This window comes from Hakea prostrata, chromosome 11 (genome assembly GCF_041222555.1).
Source record: "Hakea prostrata isolate BN-2017 chromosome 11, UWA_Hpros_2, whole genome shotgun sequence".
In the NCBI taxonomy this organism is placed as follows: domain Eukaryota; kingdom Viridiplantae; phylum Streptophyta; class Magnoliopsida; order Proteales; family Proteaceae; genus Hakea; species Hakea prostrata.
In genome coordinates, this window is record NC_142610.1 from 8,013,847 (window position 1) to 8,032,781 (window position 18,935).

At 36.7% G+C, this 18,935-nt stretch overlaps 1 protein-coding gene and 1 pseudogene across 1 annotated transcript; both read left to right on the forward strand.

Moving 5' to 3' along the window:
• The first annotated feature begins 3,583 nt into the window (after positions 1-3,583).
• Positions 3,584-4,292, forward strand: LOC148999880 (protein IRX15-LIKE pseudogene; annotated as a pseudogene).
• Positions 4,293-5,299: 1,007 nt separating this feature from the next.
• Positions 5,300-8,551, forward strand: LOC148999881 (putative leucine-rich repeat receptor-like serine/threonine-protein kinase At2g24130). The gene is made up of 2 exons (XM_089141082.1): positions 5,300-7,874; positions 8,007-8,551. Exons 1-2 carry the CDS (start codon positions 5,300-5,302, stop codon positions 8,417-8,419), a joined length of 2,988 nt encoding a protein of 995 aa, XP_088997208.1. The 3' UTR covers positions 8,420-8,551.
• The last annotated feature ends 10,384 nt before the right edge of the window (positions 8,552-18,935 follow it).

The following is an 18,935-nucleotide window of genomic DNA, read 5'->3' on the forward strand; positions in this document are numbered from 1 at the left end:
ATCCTTCGAGTGATCACACAAAGGGCTCGATTTGGGTTTACATTTCCTGCTTTGATAACGATTGTTTCTGCAACCCGAAGATGGCAAAACAATAACCCTTTCGGTTATCAGCTGAGACATTTGAACCAAAATTTCTGCAACTTCCAACATATCATCATCATAAGGGTAATTGGCATCACTACTGTCTCTCGTCTTCTTCATATTCTTCTTGTTTACTAAAAGCAAAGATTTCTGCACTTTCTTCTTCTCTGTTGAATGCTTCTTCATCTTGTTTTTTTTTTTGCTAAATGCAAAGAAAGCACAGTTTCACCTTCTTAAATTTGTTGAATGCAGAGGAAAGTTTCTAATTTAAAGAGTAACACAAGAATGAAGAAAGAATTTATTAATGAATTTTGTTTGAAATTCGAATAGGATTAAAACTCCTTTTTTTATTTTAAGGTTCCCGCCCAAATTTGGAGTAAGACTTAGTTTCTTAAATTTCAGTTAGAGAACGATTTTGAGCTTTACTTCTTGACATAGCAAAGATATAATCGAAGTATGTTTTCTAATTACTACTTTCTATATTTAATAAATTTATTTGTTAATAAATAAACTAACTAGTTTAACCCTGATTTTCTCCCGCCAAATTAATTTTCAGAATATTTTTAATTTATCCTCCGAGAATACAAATTTAAATAATAATTAATATTTTCTTTTAAAGTACGTTTTTTAAAATAATTTTTTAAACTTTATTTATTTATTTTAACATTGATTTTTTATTTGACAACATTCAATATTTCTCTTTTTTTGGGTAAAAGAATCCGATATTTTTGTCTTCCTCGAATTACCAAGGCCTCTCTTGTGTTAACCATGTCGTAATGTAGGGGGATTGAATGAGTTAACATAAAACGACCTTGAGCAATTTTCATAATAACACATTTAACTAATTCCAGGTCACTTGATGCATATCAATTTATCTTGATTGCATTTCCAATCAGTGGAGTTCAATGTTGTGGATTCTCATCCTTGCTAGGCTCCTCCTCTTTGTAGGTTTTCTGGATACAACGAACTCCTTGGCAACTTGGGTTGCCAGCTTTGTAAAATTAAACACGATGTTACATATATTTTTTTAAACTAAAGAATAGTTGGGAACTCGAATAAGAACAAGCAACTAGCTCTGATCTCTTCTGACAAATGTTGCCAACCAAAGAGTCTAGGAGGGCGCTAGGGGTTAGGAAAATGGAAGAGGTCAACAGGGCAATACTACTTAAGCAAGGATGGAGAATCATAAATGAACCACAGCCACTGTGAGCAAAGGTCTTACGCACAAGATACTTCCCCAAAAGCAATATCTTTGATCCAAGGCTAAGAAGGAAAAGGGGTTCCTGGCTATAGAAAAGCATATGTAGTATCATACCCACCCTATAACATATGTTAGGAAGAGAGGTGGGGAAATGGTAGTGACACTTCTTTCTAGTTTGATCCTCGCTGTCTAAATGCCACAAGCATCGCAAAGGAAAACCTTGATATAGAGGTCTAGTTTGCCGAAGAAACGGTGGCACAGGTAGCTCAGATTGTTGAGCAAAAAGGGAATATCTATCTAGTCTAACATACTACTAGTCTCTCTTCTTTAATTTATCTTCATCCCCCTCCTGTGACAAGTGGGTATCTTTGATTGCTGCCAATGGTGAGTTTTCCATCAGGTTGGTGGGGTAGGCATTGGTGAAACAAAAATACCCTACCTGTTGAAGTATTTATAAAATTTTCTCTTTCATTATATAAAGACCTCCTGTGTTTGTAATCAATTACATCTATTACTACTGGGAAGAAAAAGTTGATTACAGATGCCCCTTTACTGTTAAGAATTGAAAGCTATAAATGGGCAGCTCTGCTGCAGTAGTAAGGGATATTTATAATTGATTTTTTTTTCAAGAGTAGTAGATGTAATTGATTGCAAACATAATGAGTCCACATGTAATGTTCCCTTCATTAAAATTTTCTCTTTTCGTCACCTAAAACAAAAAAGTTCACCAAGAAAGAAGGCTTTGTTGCACTTGAGGTGATGATAAGTAAAAATAAAATAAGAGCAAAATTGCACTAGCACCCTAAAATAGAGGCCTTAAAGCACTGAAACCCCACTTTATGTTTGAAAAACACGGATACCCCAAAATTGAAGTTGGACACATTGGTCCAATTGGTCTCTAAAAACCATTAAATCACTCTTCTTATTTTTTTTCCTTCATATTTTGATAGGGATATTTTTGGAATTGAAAGAAAATAAACAGTTATTTAATGGTTTTTAGTGACAAATTGGACTAATGTGTCCATTAAAAATCCAATTTTGAGATGTCCCTTTTTTTTCAAACATAAAGTGAAGTGTCAGTACTTTAAGGCCTTCATTTGGAGTGCTGGTACAATTTGCTCATAAAATAAAGAAGAAAAATATTCAGCCTGACCCCTTAGGTCATCTATTTCAGTTGGATCCCCTATAGGATAAAAATATATCAAATACACTCCCTTGCCGTTAGAAAGTCAATGTTAAGCATTGATGGAAGCAAGTTAATGGATAAAATCCACTTTTGACTCATTTTTTCATCTCATTCTACCATCTAGGACTTCTTCCTCTTCCAATCATATATCCTCAAAAAAAAACAAGGAGCTATACGTCATGGCTGTTGTTTTTAAACTTAGCCGTTGAAGTAACATTGAAAATGGATTAATAAAAACTAACTAAACTAATGGTATTAGTATTAGGGTTATGCCTAATAAATTGAGTAACTCAGGTTGTAGCATTAATATTAGCAGCGAACTCAAGGGTGACGTAGAAAATTGAACAATAAAGAAACATGAGACTAAGAAAAATAGAAGGTCTAATAAAAGACAATCTTTTTCTTATTATTCACCAAAAAAAAAAAAAATCTTCTGATTAATAAATATTATATTGTCGTTTGATTTGATTGATATCTGTTCTTTCTGAAGATAAGTTTTAGAGCAAATTGCACTGGCACCCCAAAATGGGAGCTTTAAAGCATTGACACCCCATTTTATGTTTAAAAAACACAAACACCCCATTCATTAAACACACTAGTCCATTCTGTTAGTAAAACCATTAACCCACAATTTATTTTTTTTAATTCCAAAAATACCCTTACCAACACTCAAAACCCTAAACCCCAATTTATTCTCTCTCTTCACCTTGCTGTCCTTTGCTTTACCCTCTCCATCTTCCTCCGACAAGGTGATTTTGATGCATCCACAACACCACAATAGTGACTCAAGAAACAAGCTCGAATTTTGATTGCAAATTGATCTTCCAATTACATTCTTCTGTAGATGCCAAGGAACTCGCATCAATTTACGTTAATCTACCTCTGCCAATTTGTATGCATCCATTGTCCACTCAGTTGCAGTAAGGTTTCTTGAATTATTTACTCTGTCTACTGTAAAGCACCTGCCCTCATGAATTCCTCGCTGCTTTTTATTCCTCGACTTCTCTGGACTCTCTGCTCTGCTTTTTTTCTTCCTTCCAATTCTTCTAAATTTCTGATCTAATTCATCTGCTACCACCGTTACCGCCTCTTGATGAAAAATTGAATCCACCATTTCCTCAGCTTCAAGAAGTCTAAACCCATTCGTCTCCTCTTTCAATCCCTGCAATTTCTTGGTTTTCGGTCTAACCCATGAATTCCAGCTCTGGAAAGCTCTGAATCACAACGGTTGCACAGTTTTTCTCGATGAAAACGAGTACTACATCGCTTATTACGAAGAAAAACACCCTGACATGGAAGCGTACGATGTTTCATACACAACCCAGGTAGGTCAATTGAAGGAACTCGTCCAATCTACCCAATCACTTATACGATGTGGCTTGGGATGTAATCTTGGTGGATGGTCCAAGAGGGTATTATCCGGCAGCGCCAGGGCGGATGTCGGCGATCTTCACCGCCGGTGTTCTGGCAAGAAGCAAGAAAGGTGTCGTTTCCAAGACAGGTGTTCGTTCATGATTTCCACAGAGAAGTAGAGAGGGTTTGCAACGATGAGCTCCTCTGTAAGGAAAACATGGTGGAGAACAAAGACCTGCTAGCCCATTTCGTGGTGGAACGAATGGACGGTAACGCCACTTCAGAATTCTACCCAAATCGTACATCACACTGATATCATCATCATGAATCGATAGGATTTGAGTTTTCCTTTCTACTGTAAATTTACAGTTTCCAAATTTTCGTTTTTTCTGCAGTTTCTGCAAGTTCTTTTACATTATACATATTTGCAAATTGAAGTTGATGGTTTAATTGTATCTGAAGTTTCTATGATGGAAGGGTTTGAAAATGAAATTTCAACCAGAGCTTGTTTCTTGGCCAAAGTGGGTGTCCGTGACTGAGAGTTTTAAGGATTAATGAGAGAGTCTGAGATGGGCTGTGAACTCAATTTTTGAATGCGATTTGGTTGGAATTGGAAGATCAACTTTGCAATCAAAATTCGAGCTTGTTTCTTGGGTCACTATTGTGGTGTTGTGGATGCATCAAAATGACCTTGCCGGAGGAAGGTGGAGACCGTAAAGCAGAGGAGAACCGAGTGAAGAGAGAGAACAAATTGGAGTTTAGGGTTTTAAGGGTTGGTAAGGGCATTTTTGGAATTAAAAAAAATAAACTGTAAGTTAATGGTTTTATTAACAGAATGGACTAGTATGTTTAATGAATGGGGTGTTTGTGTTTTTTAAAAATAAAATGGGGTGTCAGTGCTTTAAAGCCTCCATTTTGGGGTGCCAGTGCAATTTGCTCTAAGTTTTAACTGAATAGAATATATACTCAGAGTAGCTCAGATTGTGAAACAATTCTAATGAAGTGTAAAATAAGTGTTACTTTTTGTTAATTTCTTTAAACATTTCCACCTGAGATTACATTTCACCACCACATCTACCCAGAATTAATTTTTTATGGTCTCTGGAATGTTTGTCTGTGTTGTGTTGAGAGTCTAGTCATCTTCCAGGCTACAACTTGCAAACCCATAAAGCCAAAAAGAGGAAACTTGAAGTCCCAGAACATATCATAGCTTTGGTTGAATATTACCAACAAAAGAAGCACATACAGCCACAATTATTGATGTTCATGCCTTCACATCCACCAACACTGCCACCTCTAACTCATTGTATTAGTATTAATCTTCATTTCACAGCTTCCTTATTATTCTCTCTCACAAACAGTTGTGCTTCAAGTGAGACTTCTACATACTAAACTCTGCTCCTCCCCTTCATCTTGTTGATTAGTTTCTTTATTGCATAAGAAAATTCATTAGGCATTATCATTTTCTTCCAACTAACATGGCCTTCAAGAGAGCCATGTTGGTTCTAATATTCTTTCATCAATACATTCTACTAGTCTCTTGTCATGGCTACCAACACTCCTTGCTCACAGACAAAGCTGCTCTGTTAGCTTTCAAAAAGGCCATAGTTTCTGACCCAAAGTCTGTACTAAGTAACTGGAATCAAACTTCCGACGTATGCAATTTCACCGGAGTCATATGTCATTGGCGTCACCACCACCGTGTGGTAAGGTTAATTCTCAATGGAACTCTTATTGGAGGTAAGCTTTCTTCCTCCATTGCAAATCTCACCGGTCTTCGTTACATTTTTCTCTCCGATAACCACTTATACGGCGTTATTCCACCTGAGTTAGCCTCACTTCGACATCTTCAAAAACTTAGGCTTGATGGAAATAATCTACATGGTACTATACCAGTGTCTCTCTCCCTTCTTCCTAAGCTCATGTCTCTCCGCCTTCGTAGAAATAGCCTTACAGGTGCAATTCCATCTTCTATCTTCTCAAACTGCACCTCCTTGATATATGTAGACCTCTCTGACAACAAACTCACTGGCCAGATCCCACCAGAGATTGGAATTCCTAGAGATATATGGAACATCAATTTGTTTACTAATTACTTGAGTGGAAAAATTCCAGAAACAGTTGCAAATTTGTCAGTCTTGAGCCAACTTGATGTTGAAAGCAACTTCCTTTCTGGTGAATTGCCAACAGCAATTATTGAGAAGCTTGAAAACCTTGTCTATCTTCATTTGTCCTTTAATCATATGGTAAGCCATGACAACAACACTAATCTGGAGCCATTCTTCATGTCCCTCACAAAAAACCCTTATCTTGAAGAGCTTGAACTAGCAGGGATGGGACTTGGAGGAAGATTGTCTGACACAATAGGTCAACTTGGAGCTGGATTAATGTATCTTGAACTTCAAGGAAACAAAATCATTGGGCCAATACCTCCAAACATTGCAAATCTCTCAAATCTTGAGTTGTTGGACTTGTCAAACAACCTTTTAAATGGAACAATTCCAGCAGAAATCAATGGTCAATTCAAAGTGCTACAACGACTTACATTGTCTAACAACTTACTAACAGGGCCAATTCCCGCTACACTGGGTCAGATTACTTCATTGGGTTTGCTTGACTTGTCAAATAACAGTTTAATTGGAGAAATTCAACCAAGTATAGGTAACCTTAGTCAATTAACTTATTTGTACCTCAACAAGAATCTGCTTACAGGAGAAATACCACTTGAGATAGGTCAGTGCAAGGACATGTACAGGCTAGATTTGTCCTATAACAGATTAAAAGGGAGAATCTCTGGAGAAACATTATCTGGTCTTAGAGAGATCAGAATGTTTTTGAATCTTTCACATAATCTTCTTGAAGGGAACTTGCCACTTGAAATCAGCAAGATGGAATCAGTTCAAGAGATAGATTTGTCAGCAAACAATCTGTCTGGGAACATCTTCCCTCAATTGTCAAACTGTCTTGCTGTTTCCCTAATCAATCTGTCCTATAATTCTTTTGAAGGTCAACTTCCTGAATCTTTAGGTAATCTTCAGAACATTGTGGTACTTGATGTTTCAAACAATAGCTTATCTGGTAGGATTCCGGAAAGCCTCAGTAGATGTCCTAGTCTCACACTATTGAATATCTCATATAATGACTTTGATGGCTCAATACCTACTACTGGTGGAGTCTTCAACAAGGTCACAGATCTTTCTTTCTTAGGAAACAAAAATCTTTGTGGATCAGTTCCAGGCTTTCGCATTTGCCGTACAAAGAAAAATTACTGGGTCCATTCGCGTAAGAATCTGATCATGATTTGTATCATCATACCTGCTTCTGCATTCCTAGCCACAGTAGGTTTTGTGATTGGATTGAGGCGGATCACAAGAATGTTGTATTCTAGTAAACAGCAAGCTTTCAGTGACTCCACCCCAGAACTGAGATCTAAATTCCCTAGAATGACTTACAGAGAACTGTCAGAGGCCACTAGAGGGTTTGATGAGGAGAGGCTATTAGGATCAGGTAGCTATGGACACGTCTATAAAGGAGTTCTTGGCGATGGGACTCTTGTAGCAGTCAAAGTGCTAAAGTTGCAAACAGGAGATTCCACAAAGAGCTTCAATAGAGAATGCCAAGTCCTGAAGAGGATTCGTCACAGGAACCTGATAAGAATCATAACTGCTTGCAGTTTACCAGATTTTAAGGCTCTTGTTCTTCCTTATATGGCAAATGGGAGCCTGGAGAACCATCTTTATCCACCAAATTCAGTTGGAGGAACAGGTTTGCGTTCAGGCTCTTCAGATTTGAGTTTGATACAGAGGGTAAATATTTGTAGTGATATTGCTGAAGGAATGGCTTATTTGCACCACCACTCACCAATTAAAGTTATACACTGTGATCTGAAGCCAAGTAATGTTCTCCTTAATGATGAAATGACTGCTTTGGTTTCTGATTTTGGTATTGCAAGAGTGGTGATGAATATTGGAGGAGGAAATAATGGAGGTGTAGAGACCATGGGGAATTCTACAACAAATATGTTAGTTGGGTCAATTGGATACATTGCACCAGGTTCTCTCTCTATCACTCTCTCTTTGAAGAAAAAAGGGCGTGTGTGTGTGAGTGAGTGAGTGAACTAGTAGTAAGAAAATTTTATTTTTCAGGTCATTTAGATATCAAATTTGCTTTGTCTTTGTCATGTAGAGTATGGCTATGGAGTGAAGACATCGACAAAGGGTGATGTTTACAGCTTTGGCATTTTAGTTCTTGAGGTGGTCACCAGAAAAAGACCTACAGATGACATGTTTATTAGTGGTTTAAGCCTTCATAAATGGGTGAAAGTTCACTTCCATGGGAGGGTAGAGAAGGTGATAGACTCAACCCTGATGAGAGCTTCAAGAGATCAGTCTCCAGAAGTTCAGAAGATGTGGGAAGTAGCAATAAGTGAATTGATTGAATTAGGCCTGCTTTGCACTCAGGAGGCTCAATCTACTAGACCATCCATGCTTGATGCAGCTGATGATTTGAACCGCCTGAAGAGATACCTTGTCGGCGATACAACTGCAACATTTGCCTCTTCACTTGGGATATCATCTTCTACCATTGACGACGATTAGTAATTCCTAGTTCTGTTGTATATAAATTGAGATGTCATCCAAGTAATACTTTGTACCAACACAAAACTTCAACTTACCATTGACTACTCTGCTTTTCTTCTTTTCAATAAGAATGAGCAAAATGGAATTGAAACAAAGACCAAAGAATTCTTCAAATCCCTGTCTTCTGCAATGTCACTGCTCAGTCATTTTAGGAATCAATAGATAAATCTTACAGCAACATCCATGTACATGGAATGATCTCTCATAGGGAAGAAACCTCATCTAGGTTCTTTGGTTTTGAGGGAATTTTCTCTTGATACCAAGTTGGTATTTTCTCTGGTCAAGCAGTCACTTGCTGAATGCGTGCTCATGTTCAAGTCATAAAAACAGCCTTTCCTAAATGGGGGCAAGGCTGTGTTCATCTGACTTCCCTATACAGTTTCAAATGTAGAAGCCTTGTACACTGAGAATGACCAACCCTAGTGATCTTCCTTGACTTTTGTTATCATTTACTCAATGTCTAATTTTACAATAAAAAAATTCCTCCATTTCTAACTCATTTTGAATTTTCAGTTCAAGCTGCATCAGTTGGGGCATGTTAGATAGAAGATTTTGCTATTGGAAAGAAAAATCTTCTCCGTTCTAAAAGCTTTGCTTCTCTTGATCACAAATCAAAAGAAGTTCCACTAATGAAACAACCACAAAAACAGCACAAAGAGTCAAGTTTTGAAGTACTAGCAACTCCAGGGGCTGATGATTGGCCTTTGAAGGCATGAAAGATTCTCCAATATAATGCTCCTTCCACTCAACAAGGATGGATTGATGTATGCATCATTTTCTTATATGGTTGGAGGACTGACCACAATTTCTACACATATCTCTGCTATTGCTTGTTTGGGTAAAGAGAAAGATCAGATGGTAATGACAATTAACCATAAAAATTAACCCAGGCAAGACACACAAATTAAAATAAAATCAAATACAAAATGAGGGTTATTTATGATTTTTTTTTTTCATTTTTCATTTCTGATCTCATTTTCCATTTTTATTTTCCCATATCTACATACTCCATCTTCATTTAGATGTCAGTTTTTTCATACTTTATTTTGTTTGGATCAATATAGTGTTGTCAAGACTAACTTTGCTAGATGAAAACATTTTGAGATCTGTTTTGGATTCTAATGTATCTGGATTGTTGGAAAACGACAATAATAGTTCCAAGAAAGTAGCGCATAACCGTCAAGTCAAGATTTCAGCTGTCAAATCCAATATTTTGATTCGACCGTCCAAAATGTATGGCTTGATGGTCCTGCGCATTTAGTGCGCAGGACCCAAGCAAGAACCAAGAAAGTAATGGGTTGTGTTCATTGACCGTTTTGAAATGATTGGTTTGTAGACCCCAAACTACTAGGAGTTACTTTTGGGGTAGGGTTACTTTTATCTTTTTCTTGGCTTAGGGTTTCTTTCCATTTTGTTATAAGTAGATGTACTCTCATTTTGGGAGGGAAGAACACAAACTTATGGTTGTATCTCTTTTCTTCATAGTGAAAACCAGCGTTGTTGCTTAGTCATTGACATAGCCTTTGGTAGACCAATTATGTGATACTTGCTCTTCTCTATTTTACCCTATCATTGTGCAGCTTTATAACAAGTAGCCAACCCTATTACTTGGATAAGGCTCTTTTTGGTGTGATTTGTACTTATATTTGTGACCTATTTGTAAGAAATTATTTGTGACAATAAATTATATATGCTATGTTGGAATCCAAATTCTTGTATCTGATTTTGAAGATGGACCCTTCGAATATATATATGTATCTTATATTTTCTTACCACGTTAGTGAGAGATTTGAGATTTTTTGGTTAGGGTTGTTGAGTGAGACTTCTTGTGACGCCGTTCTTGGCGATTGGTTGTGAGACCTTCTTCTGTACTTCTTCTATATAGTGAATAACTCTTCTTCTTCACCCGTGGACATAACACACTGCATTGGCGTGTGAACCACATTAAATCTTTGTGGTTTTTTTCTTTATTCGCTATTTGTGGGATTCGTTTTAACAATATATTCATTTGGTTACTCTTTGTACAATTTACTTTATAACTAGAAATAGGTCTATTATGCAATGAGTACAATAATAACTATCTATTCTATCAGGTATAAAAAGATGACATCCTTTCTGTTAAAGCAATGTTGGAACTATTTCCGAATCTAACTAGGCAAGAAATTAACTTCGGAAAAAGTGGAGCCTTTTTCAGTAGAAATGTAAACCTACAACTGTGATCCCAAATCCTATCAATTTTTAGAAATTTCTGAGAAGAAGAAAGACGTTTTTTATTTGGGTACTAATCTTCTGCATGGGAGGGCAAGATCAAAGAATCTACAATTTGTGTTAAGAAAAGTTAAGGCCCGGTTTGCATCTTGGAAAGAAGCCACTCTATCCTTTATAATAAGAGAAATGCTCATGAAATTTGTCCTACAACAATTTTCATTGTATCACATGCAATGCTTTAGATTCCCTAAGTGGTGTGCCAACAAACTGACTCACTATGCCAAAAAATTTGGCTTGGGAACCGGAATAAGAACAAGCAACTAGCTCTGATCTCTTGCGATAAATGTTGCCAACCAAAGAGTCTAGGAGGGCGCTAGGGTTTAGGAAAATGGAAGAGGTCAATAGGGCACTACTACTGTAGCAAATATGGAGAATCATAAATGAACCACAGCCACTATGAGCAAAGGTCTTATGCACAAGATACTTCCCAAAAGCAATATCTTTGATCCAAGGCTAAGAAGGAAAAGCGGTTCCTAGCCATGGAAAAGCATATGTAGTATCATACCCACCCTAAAAAACATGGTAGGAAGAGAGGTGGGGAAATGGTAGTGACACTTCTTTCTAGTTTGATCCTTGGCGTCTAAATGCCACAAACATCGTGAAAGAAAACCTTGACATAAAGGTCTAGTTTGCCGAAGAAACGGTGGCACAAATTGTTGAGCAAAAGGGAGTATGTATCTAGTCTCACATAGTACCGTCTCTCTTCTCTAATTCATCTTCATCCCCCTCCTGTGACAAGTGGGTATCTTTGATTGCCGCCAATGGCGAGTTTTCCATCAGGTTGGCGGGGCAAGCATTATTGAATCAAAAATACCCTACCTATAACAATGTCTTCTCAAAATGGTGGAAGTCCTTCTTGAAGTTACCACTACGTCCAAAATTTAAATATTTCTTTTGGCACCTTTTGGATGCAGGATGACTAATTAAATATATTATTTTCCAATGGACAATGACGATCCCTACTTGTGGACTTTGTGGGAAGAAGGTAGAGACCACATGACACGTTCATTTCATGTGAATGGACTGAGAGAGTTTGGGTGGCCGAAGCACTTGGGCTAAGAACGGTCCAACTGAGCCATGACTCAATCGTGAGCTTGTGTAACTCTTTTCTAACTAACCGTTCGACAAAATCTTTGCTAGTGAACAGAATCAAACTGAATAATATAGAATGAGTAGAGATCGTTTCCTTTGAAGACCAATTCAAAACCCATATTATATACTAATATTCACTTCTCTTATAGTTATTTAGCTAATCAAAAGTAATTTTTAATTACTTAATAAGATCTAAATTAACCTACTTCTAATTGAAGCAATTTAATTAACTAACCAAGCGGCACAAATATTAGACTTTCAATTTCACCAATTATTTCCAAGGATAACAATTTAATTCAATAACACAATTCATAAATCCCTTTTTCCTGTCGGCTGAATTCCCTCAAATAGACACTTACACCTATTATAGTAATAAAGTCCCAAGTTTGCTCGAAACCATCCTATCAGTGACAAAATCAGATGTAATTTGGCAGACAACATGAAATTTTGTGGAAAACCATGCAAAGCTAAATAAGCCACCTAGAACTACGACATCCTAGGTGTAACAATTCACCGTTCAATTCCCCTTGAGCCACATGAATTCTTCACAACTAAATACTTCAAAAATGCATCAAAGATTGCCAATGCAGAGTTGGTTGAGTGGTAAAGATTCATATTTTTATTTTTTTTATATTTCTTTTATATTTTTCACCAACGCAGAGCTGTTTTAGTGGTTGAAACCAATGCCTCTTAGTGAAGAAGTCGTGGGTTCAACTATCGTTAAGGCATATTAATATCCCCTTCCCTCGGCTTAATAAAGCCCATTTCTACAAAAAAAAAAAAGAAAAAAAAAAAAATCCATATTTTTCAATAGAGAAGTCATGGGTTCAACTGCATTTCATTTCCAGTATTAAAAGAAAAGCGCTAGTACCAAAAAAAATGCATAAAAAATCGATAGAATGGTGATTGATTGAAAACAAAAGTTTTCAAAAAGAAGATGAAAACTTCACAAATGAGATTCTTGCAATTCAGTCCAAGCTGGCCTCTTTCCTTCTTAGATTCTTCTTTTTTTGGGTAATTTTCATATGGACTCCCTGAGGTTTGGTCTATGTCATTTTTAGTCCAAAAAAATTGAGACTTTGCATATGCCTCCCTTGTACTATAGAAAAAGTCAATTTAAGGACAATTATCATTTCTATGACCAATTTGCCCTAATTCTTTTTTTAGGCAAATTTCATTTGGACCCCCTGAGGTTTGGTTTATGTCATTTTTAGGCCAAAAAAGCTTAGACTTTGCATTTGCCTCCCCTATGCTATAGAAAAGGTCAATTTAAGGATAAATTATCACTTTTATGACCAATTTGCCCTTATTCTTTTTTTAATTTAAAATTTTACATATACATCCTACCTAACATGAAACTTGTGACTCCCTTTTTAGTCCAAAAATAAGGTTTAAGCTAAGGGTACTTGAGTGTTTTTAACATATAAATGTATTTTGATCATATTTTAAAATTTATTTGAATTTTAAGACATTTCTATAATTTTTGAACTAAAAGGAGGAGTCACGAGTTTCATGGCAGGTAGGATGTATATGTAAAAACTTTAAATTATAAAAAGAATAAGGGCAAATTAGTCATAAAAGTAATAATTTGTCTTTAAATTGACATTTTCTATAGTATAGGGGAGGCAAATGCAAAGTCTCAATTTTTTTAGACTAAAATTGACATAAACCAAATCTCAGGGGGTCCCAATAAAATTTGCCTTAAAAAAAAAGAATAAGGGCAAATTGGTCATAGAAACGATAATTTGTCCTTAAATTGACTTTTTCTATAGTTCAAGGGAGGCATATGCAAAGTCTCAATTCTTTTGGACTAAAAATGACATAAACCAAACCTCAGGGGTTCCATATGAAAATTACCCTCTTTTTTTTATTTTGGCTACGGTGGTGGGTATTTAATTATTCATAAATAAGGTGATGTGTTTGAATGGTTTTAGGATTTACAAGAGAGAAACGTTAGTGGGGTGAGTGGATAAGTGTTTGGGTAACGTTAGGATTTCAGAGAGAAACATGAGTGGGGCGAGTGGGTAGGTATTTTTGGGTAGCTCAATGACTTAAAGAGAGAGAGAAACGTGAGTGGGGTGAAGTGTTTGGGTGGTTTAAGGAATTTTTTTTAATTAATTTAACGGGAAGGTGGGGCCGTGCAAAGTTGGATTTCCTCTCTTGAGTGAGTATGAGTGTAATAGCGTGACTTTCATTGTTTGACAATGATATTGTAATTCAAAGCCTTAGGTGCTACTCAACCAAAATCTAATCTCTCCGCTGACGAAGCTCTGCATATTTTCAATATTACACAATTTAGTCTTCTGATCCAAAATTTTACCGATAATTTCAAAACAAAAATCAAAGAAATCTTTAAATTTAATGAGAAATCATCGAATCAATCCGGAATCACTAAATCAAGGTAAAATAACTCAATTTTGACTAAAATAAGATAATTCCACTTTGAAATTCAGTGAAATTGATATATAAAAAATAAATCTATCACTAAATCACAGCCGGACAAGACAGCAACCTGGTGGGTTTTTCAATCTTAATCATCATCACATGTTATTTTATTTGGGTGGAAAGGAATATTCTTTGCTTCAAGAAAGAAAATCCCAACCCACACAAATTATTAAACCTGCATCATATAGATTCCATTTACTCACCTACTTTACTGTGTGTAGGGGTATCTAACAAACTTTTGAACAGCCCATGGTGGAGCGTGGGGATAGTATGGAATGGAACATTTGCTACTCTAATGCTGCACAATTGACGAAGGTGATAGGATGGAGGCATTGTTGATGGCAATAACTAAAAGTAATGAACACAATCATCCAAGAAATTTGGTGCAATTTGGAGCAAGTGCTTAGTTATCTACCTACGCGCAGGACTTGGCCCTTGGTGTTGACATTGGTTTGGGCTAATATTCTGTTGAATGCTCATGGAGCTTTGTTTTGTAACTTTAAATTCCCCATACTCTAGACAAACTTACTAATCTAGCTACCATGAACAGTACTACTAGTAGTAGACGTAACTTTCTCTAAGTAATATACATTCCTTGTTTATTATAAAAAAGAGAAGAAAATCAAACAAATTACGAATAAATTGAAAGTTCGCGTAGTTCTTGCATCGAGAGTACACATGAGAATAAAATTACACTGTACCATATACAACATGTAATTTCTTCCAGAGGGTTCTACAAAAAAAAATCTTCTAGAGGGGATTTTGTAGTTAATTCTATCTCTAGGGATGTTAATACTGGTGTTCATGCATTCCCTAGCTAGGATGGCCTTATCTGTAGCGAATAAGACAATGCGGCATTGAGTCTTGTTCCTCTCCCTGGCTTTTTTATCTTTGTAATCGGGATTGTCGTGGCCTCTGTTTGCCTATGTTTGGAATGAATATGCTTCTTATTTAGGGGGAGGAGAAAAATCTACCTTGTTGGTGCTTCAACAGGTACTTTTATTGTGGATATGCTTCTAACATAGTGGTGGTAATCTCCTATGTAAAAACAGTAAGTTCAGGGAGGTCATGGTTCGAACATCCACTATGACTGGTTGATGATGACCAAAAAAAAAAAAAAAACCCCTCCAGCCTCTAATGGCACTAAATCGAACATGGCAAAGCTAGCTAGCTAGTGTACTTTCTTTCTTTCTTTTTTTTCATTTTCTCCCTTAATAGAATTTTTATTTTTTATTTTTCATGTTAAAAAAATTTATTGAGGCCCAAATTATTGCTGTGTTCTCTTATTATTGCAGAAAAATTTCTCCATTTTGTCGCTCACGAAAGTCAAAGATAAACTACCAAAAAAAAAAAAAGGCAAAGATAAACCAGTAAGACTACCCATTTTTTCAACATTTACCAAAAAAAAAAAAAAAGTCGACTGGGCTTTGATGACACAAGTTCAAAAAAATGGAAAATGTAAAGAGATATAAAGATCCAGAATAAGAAAAATTGATTGTGCTATCAAGATCACCTTTAGGCTTGTCTCACCTCATGATCGGCTCGGTCCCAAGATTCAACTTCACACAATGGTGTTGGTTTGTTGACAATAGCTCTCAATTTTTTTTTCTTGTTGGAATTGAGGTTCATTTAGATCAGTTTATGCCGCACCTCGACTACATCTTTAGGGGGTAACTATTACATATAGTTCTAATATAAAGCAGGACTTTACCCCTGGTCTCTAGAATAAGTCGAACTCGGATATCCTACTTGGAGGTCTTGATTTCTTATCAATTGAGCTGCTCCTCAGGGATTCAATGGCACTCATAGTTGATTAGATGGCAAGACTTAGTAACTCTATCCTCCATAGAATTCATAATGTGAATGCATCTATTGGCTCTTCCGCATCTCTCTCTCCTGTATTCTCCTTGAGAAACCCTAAGGTTGCTGTTTTTTGAGAGGGAGAGACAGGGCCTCTACTTCTTCTTCCTCTCCTCTCTATAGCTTTCTCCTTTTTCTTCATCTCCCTCATCTCTCCTATCTCCTTTCTCTCCGTTTTTTATTTTTTCTCTCTCCCCTATCTTCTCCTTGTTTCTTCTCCGCTGAACTCTGTTTTACCTCGCATTCTCTTCGTCTCTTTCACCACCTCTCTCTCTTGTCCCCTCTCAGTGTCTTTCTCTTCTTTGTTTTTCTCCATTTCTCCGTCCTCGTCTTAAAAAAAACACCAGGTTGATGCGAGCTTTGGTGCATCCCGTGGATCTGGAGTTTTTACGTTAGATCTGGAAGTGCCTTCCACGAATCTAGAAGATTTGTTGCGGCCAGTTTTTGTTGGTCATCTCCTACTACTGTTTGTCTCTACGTCTGCAGCAACGACATATGGTAGTTCAAAATCGAGATCCAGTACCGTTTGCCTAAATGGACTCATCCTCTTTCAGATCCACTGCAACTACAGCCTTCTCTGCAATACGGGTGCCAACACTGCGACAATTGAGTCTCTGCCCTTCTGGCATGTATTGTCTCTGCTCTTGTGGCGTGTCCGTCTCCGCCTTTGTGGCGTGTCTTCGCCTCTTTGGACGTTGGTAATGGAGGATACATATATCCTATCCATTGTGCTTAATTGTTGCTGTGATTGTTATAACACTTATTCTAAGGGTTTATTGGGCTTGACCCATCCCTTAGCCTAGAAGACCCTGTCTATTGCATGTACGACAGTCTGGTCAATTTCCGCTCCTTGGTTTAGACTGAACCTTGTGTTTTCATGCATCTATCATTTGTATTTCCTTCTTCTTCTTTTTTGTGTGTATATTTCCTTTCAAGTATATGAATGAAGTCGTTAACTTCTTACCAAAAAAAAAAACAATAGAATTCATACTTGACAAGTGACCAAAGGGTATAAATTAGTATAATATCGATAATTCGGTACGGTATAGAAAATTAGTACCTAAAATCGAAACTATACTGTACTATTTGCATACCCATATTTACATATCCATACGATACAGTTCCAATACTAAAAAGGTACGGGATAATGGTATGGCTGTGGTATTAAACGGTTTGATACAGTTTGGATATAAAACCGGTACAAAAGTAGTATAAATATGGTATGTATGGTTTTGGTATGGAAACATGACAGAAATGGTATGTAAAAGGTGCAATACAGTTTTGGTATGAAAATGATATTATATGGTACAATTAAAATTATGTACCACCGGTATGAATTTTATTTATTATTATTTTTTTTGGCCAAACACATTAAACCTCATTCAAAGAAACAAGTCTGGGGAGATCCTCCCAACAGATACACTGTACAAATCTGCTAGCCCACGTGGGGGCTGCATCTAGGTCTGTAAACGGACCGGATTCGGCTCGGATACACCAGTATCCGAATCCGAATCCGATTAGCAAATCCGCTATCCGAATCCGAATCCGGCAAAAATTTAGAGACAACATCCGAATCCGAATCCGAAACTTTATCGGATATCCGATAATAATCCGATCCGATAAAATATCCGATTATTGATTGATAATTGTCAGTTTTTTACATTTTTTTATTATAGATTTCTAATTTTTGATTACCGAATACCGCTATCCGAATCCGATTACCGGTATCCGAATCCGATTATCATCTATTTTTAAAGAAAAAATGTTAAATACTTTACTCTATCCGGATAAAAAATTATCCGGATATTATCCGATCTGATAAGCAATTATCCGAATCCGAATCCGGTTGCTTAGCGGACGGATACGGATATTTTCCGGTAAGAAAATTTTCGGATACGAATACCCTTAAACGAATACGAATGCGAATTCGGAGGCGGATTTCGGCTATCCATTTACAGGTCTAGCTGCATCCACCAAACTTTAGACAAACCCAAACAACGGGGCCCTCTAGTTAACAAATCGACATAAACATTGTCTGTGCACGAGAAATATGAAATACAATGCAAGTATCAAACCCCAACAAAAGGTTCTTGATAAGCTGAATTAAGTTAGAACAATGCCAATCCAGAGCTGTGGAATCACCATGTAAACTAGAAATCACTACCTTACAATCAGAGAAGAGCTTGATCTTCTTTAGTCTATAGTAAGAGCAACTTGAAGGATGTCAGACATCGCTTCCAACTCCGCCTATGATGCAAATAGAGCCCATCCTGCTTTAATGCTAGCAGCGATAAAAGACCCAGAGGATGTCTTGATAACTCCTCCATGACCACTACGAGAAGTTGCTGGATCCCATGACCCATCTAAGAAAACATGAAAAAAAGATGTATCATCAACTTCTAATGAAGCAATCAACATATTAGAACCAAGCATTCCAGATGTGGCTGAGGTAGAAACAACTTCAAAATAAAGACCATTAATGTCTTGCAATAAACCATTGAAGCACCAAAGAAAAGTATCTAAGCTAGGCTTGATTCCTTCAAACAGATAAACATTCCTTGCTTTCCAAATTAACCAAGCTACTACACTCCAAATAGTATGAACCCAATCTAAATTACCAGTAGTCCGAAAAAAGGATTCAATAAAATTCCACCAATCCTCAATGTGATGGCCATGGATAAGATCGGTATCCAACCGAAGTGGAGAGACTTTCCAACAAAGTTTTGCAAAAGAACAATGAAATAAAATATGAACAATCAATTCATGGGCACATTTGCAATAAAGACATAAAGGAGTATAGCAACCACCT

Bases quoted from the DNA above. Each gene is read 5' to 3' on its own strand.
- LOC148999881 (XM_089141082.1), top strand. From the start codon at position 5,300: ATGGCCTTCAAGAGAGCCATGTTGGTTCTAATATTCTTTCATCAATAC. The intron at 7,875-8,006 runs GTTCTCTCTCTA...TTTGTCATGTAG, and splicing joins AATTGGATACATTGCACCAG to AGTATGGCTATGGAGTGAAG.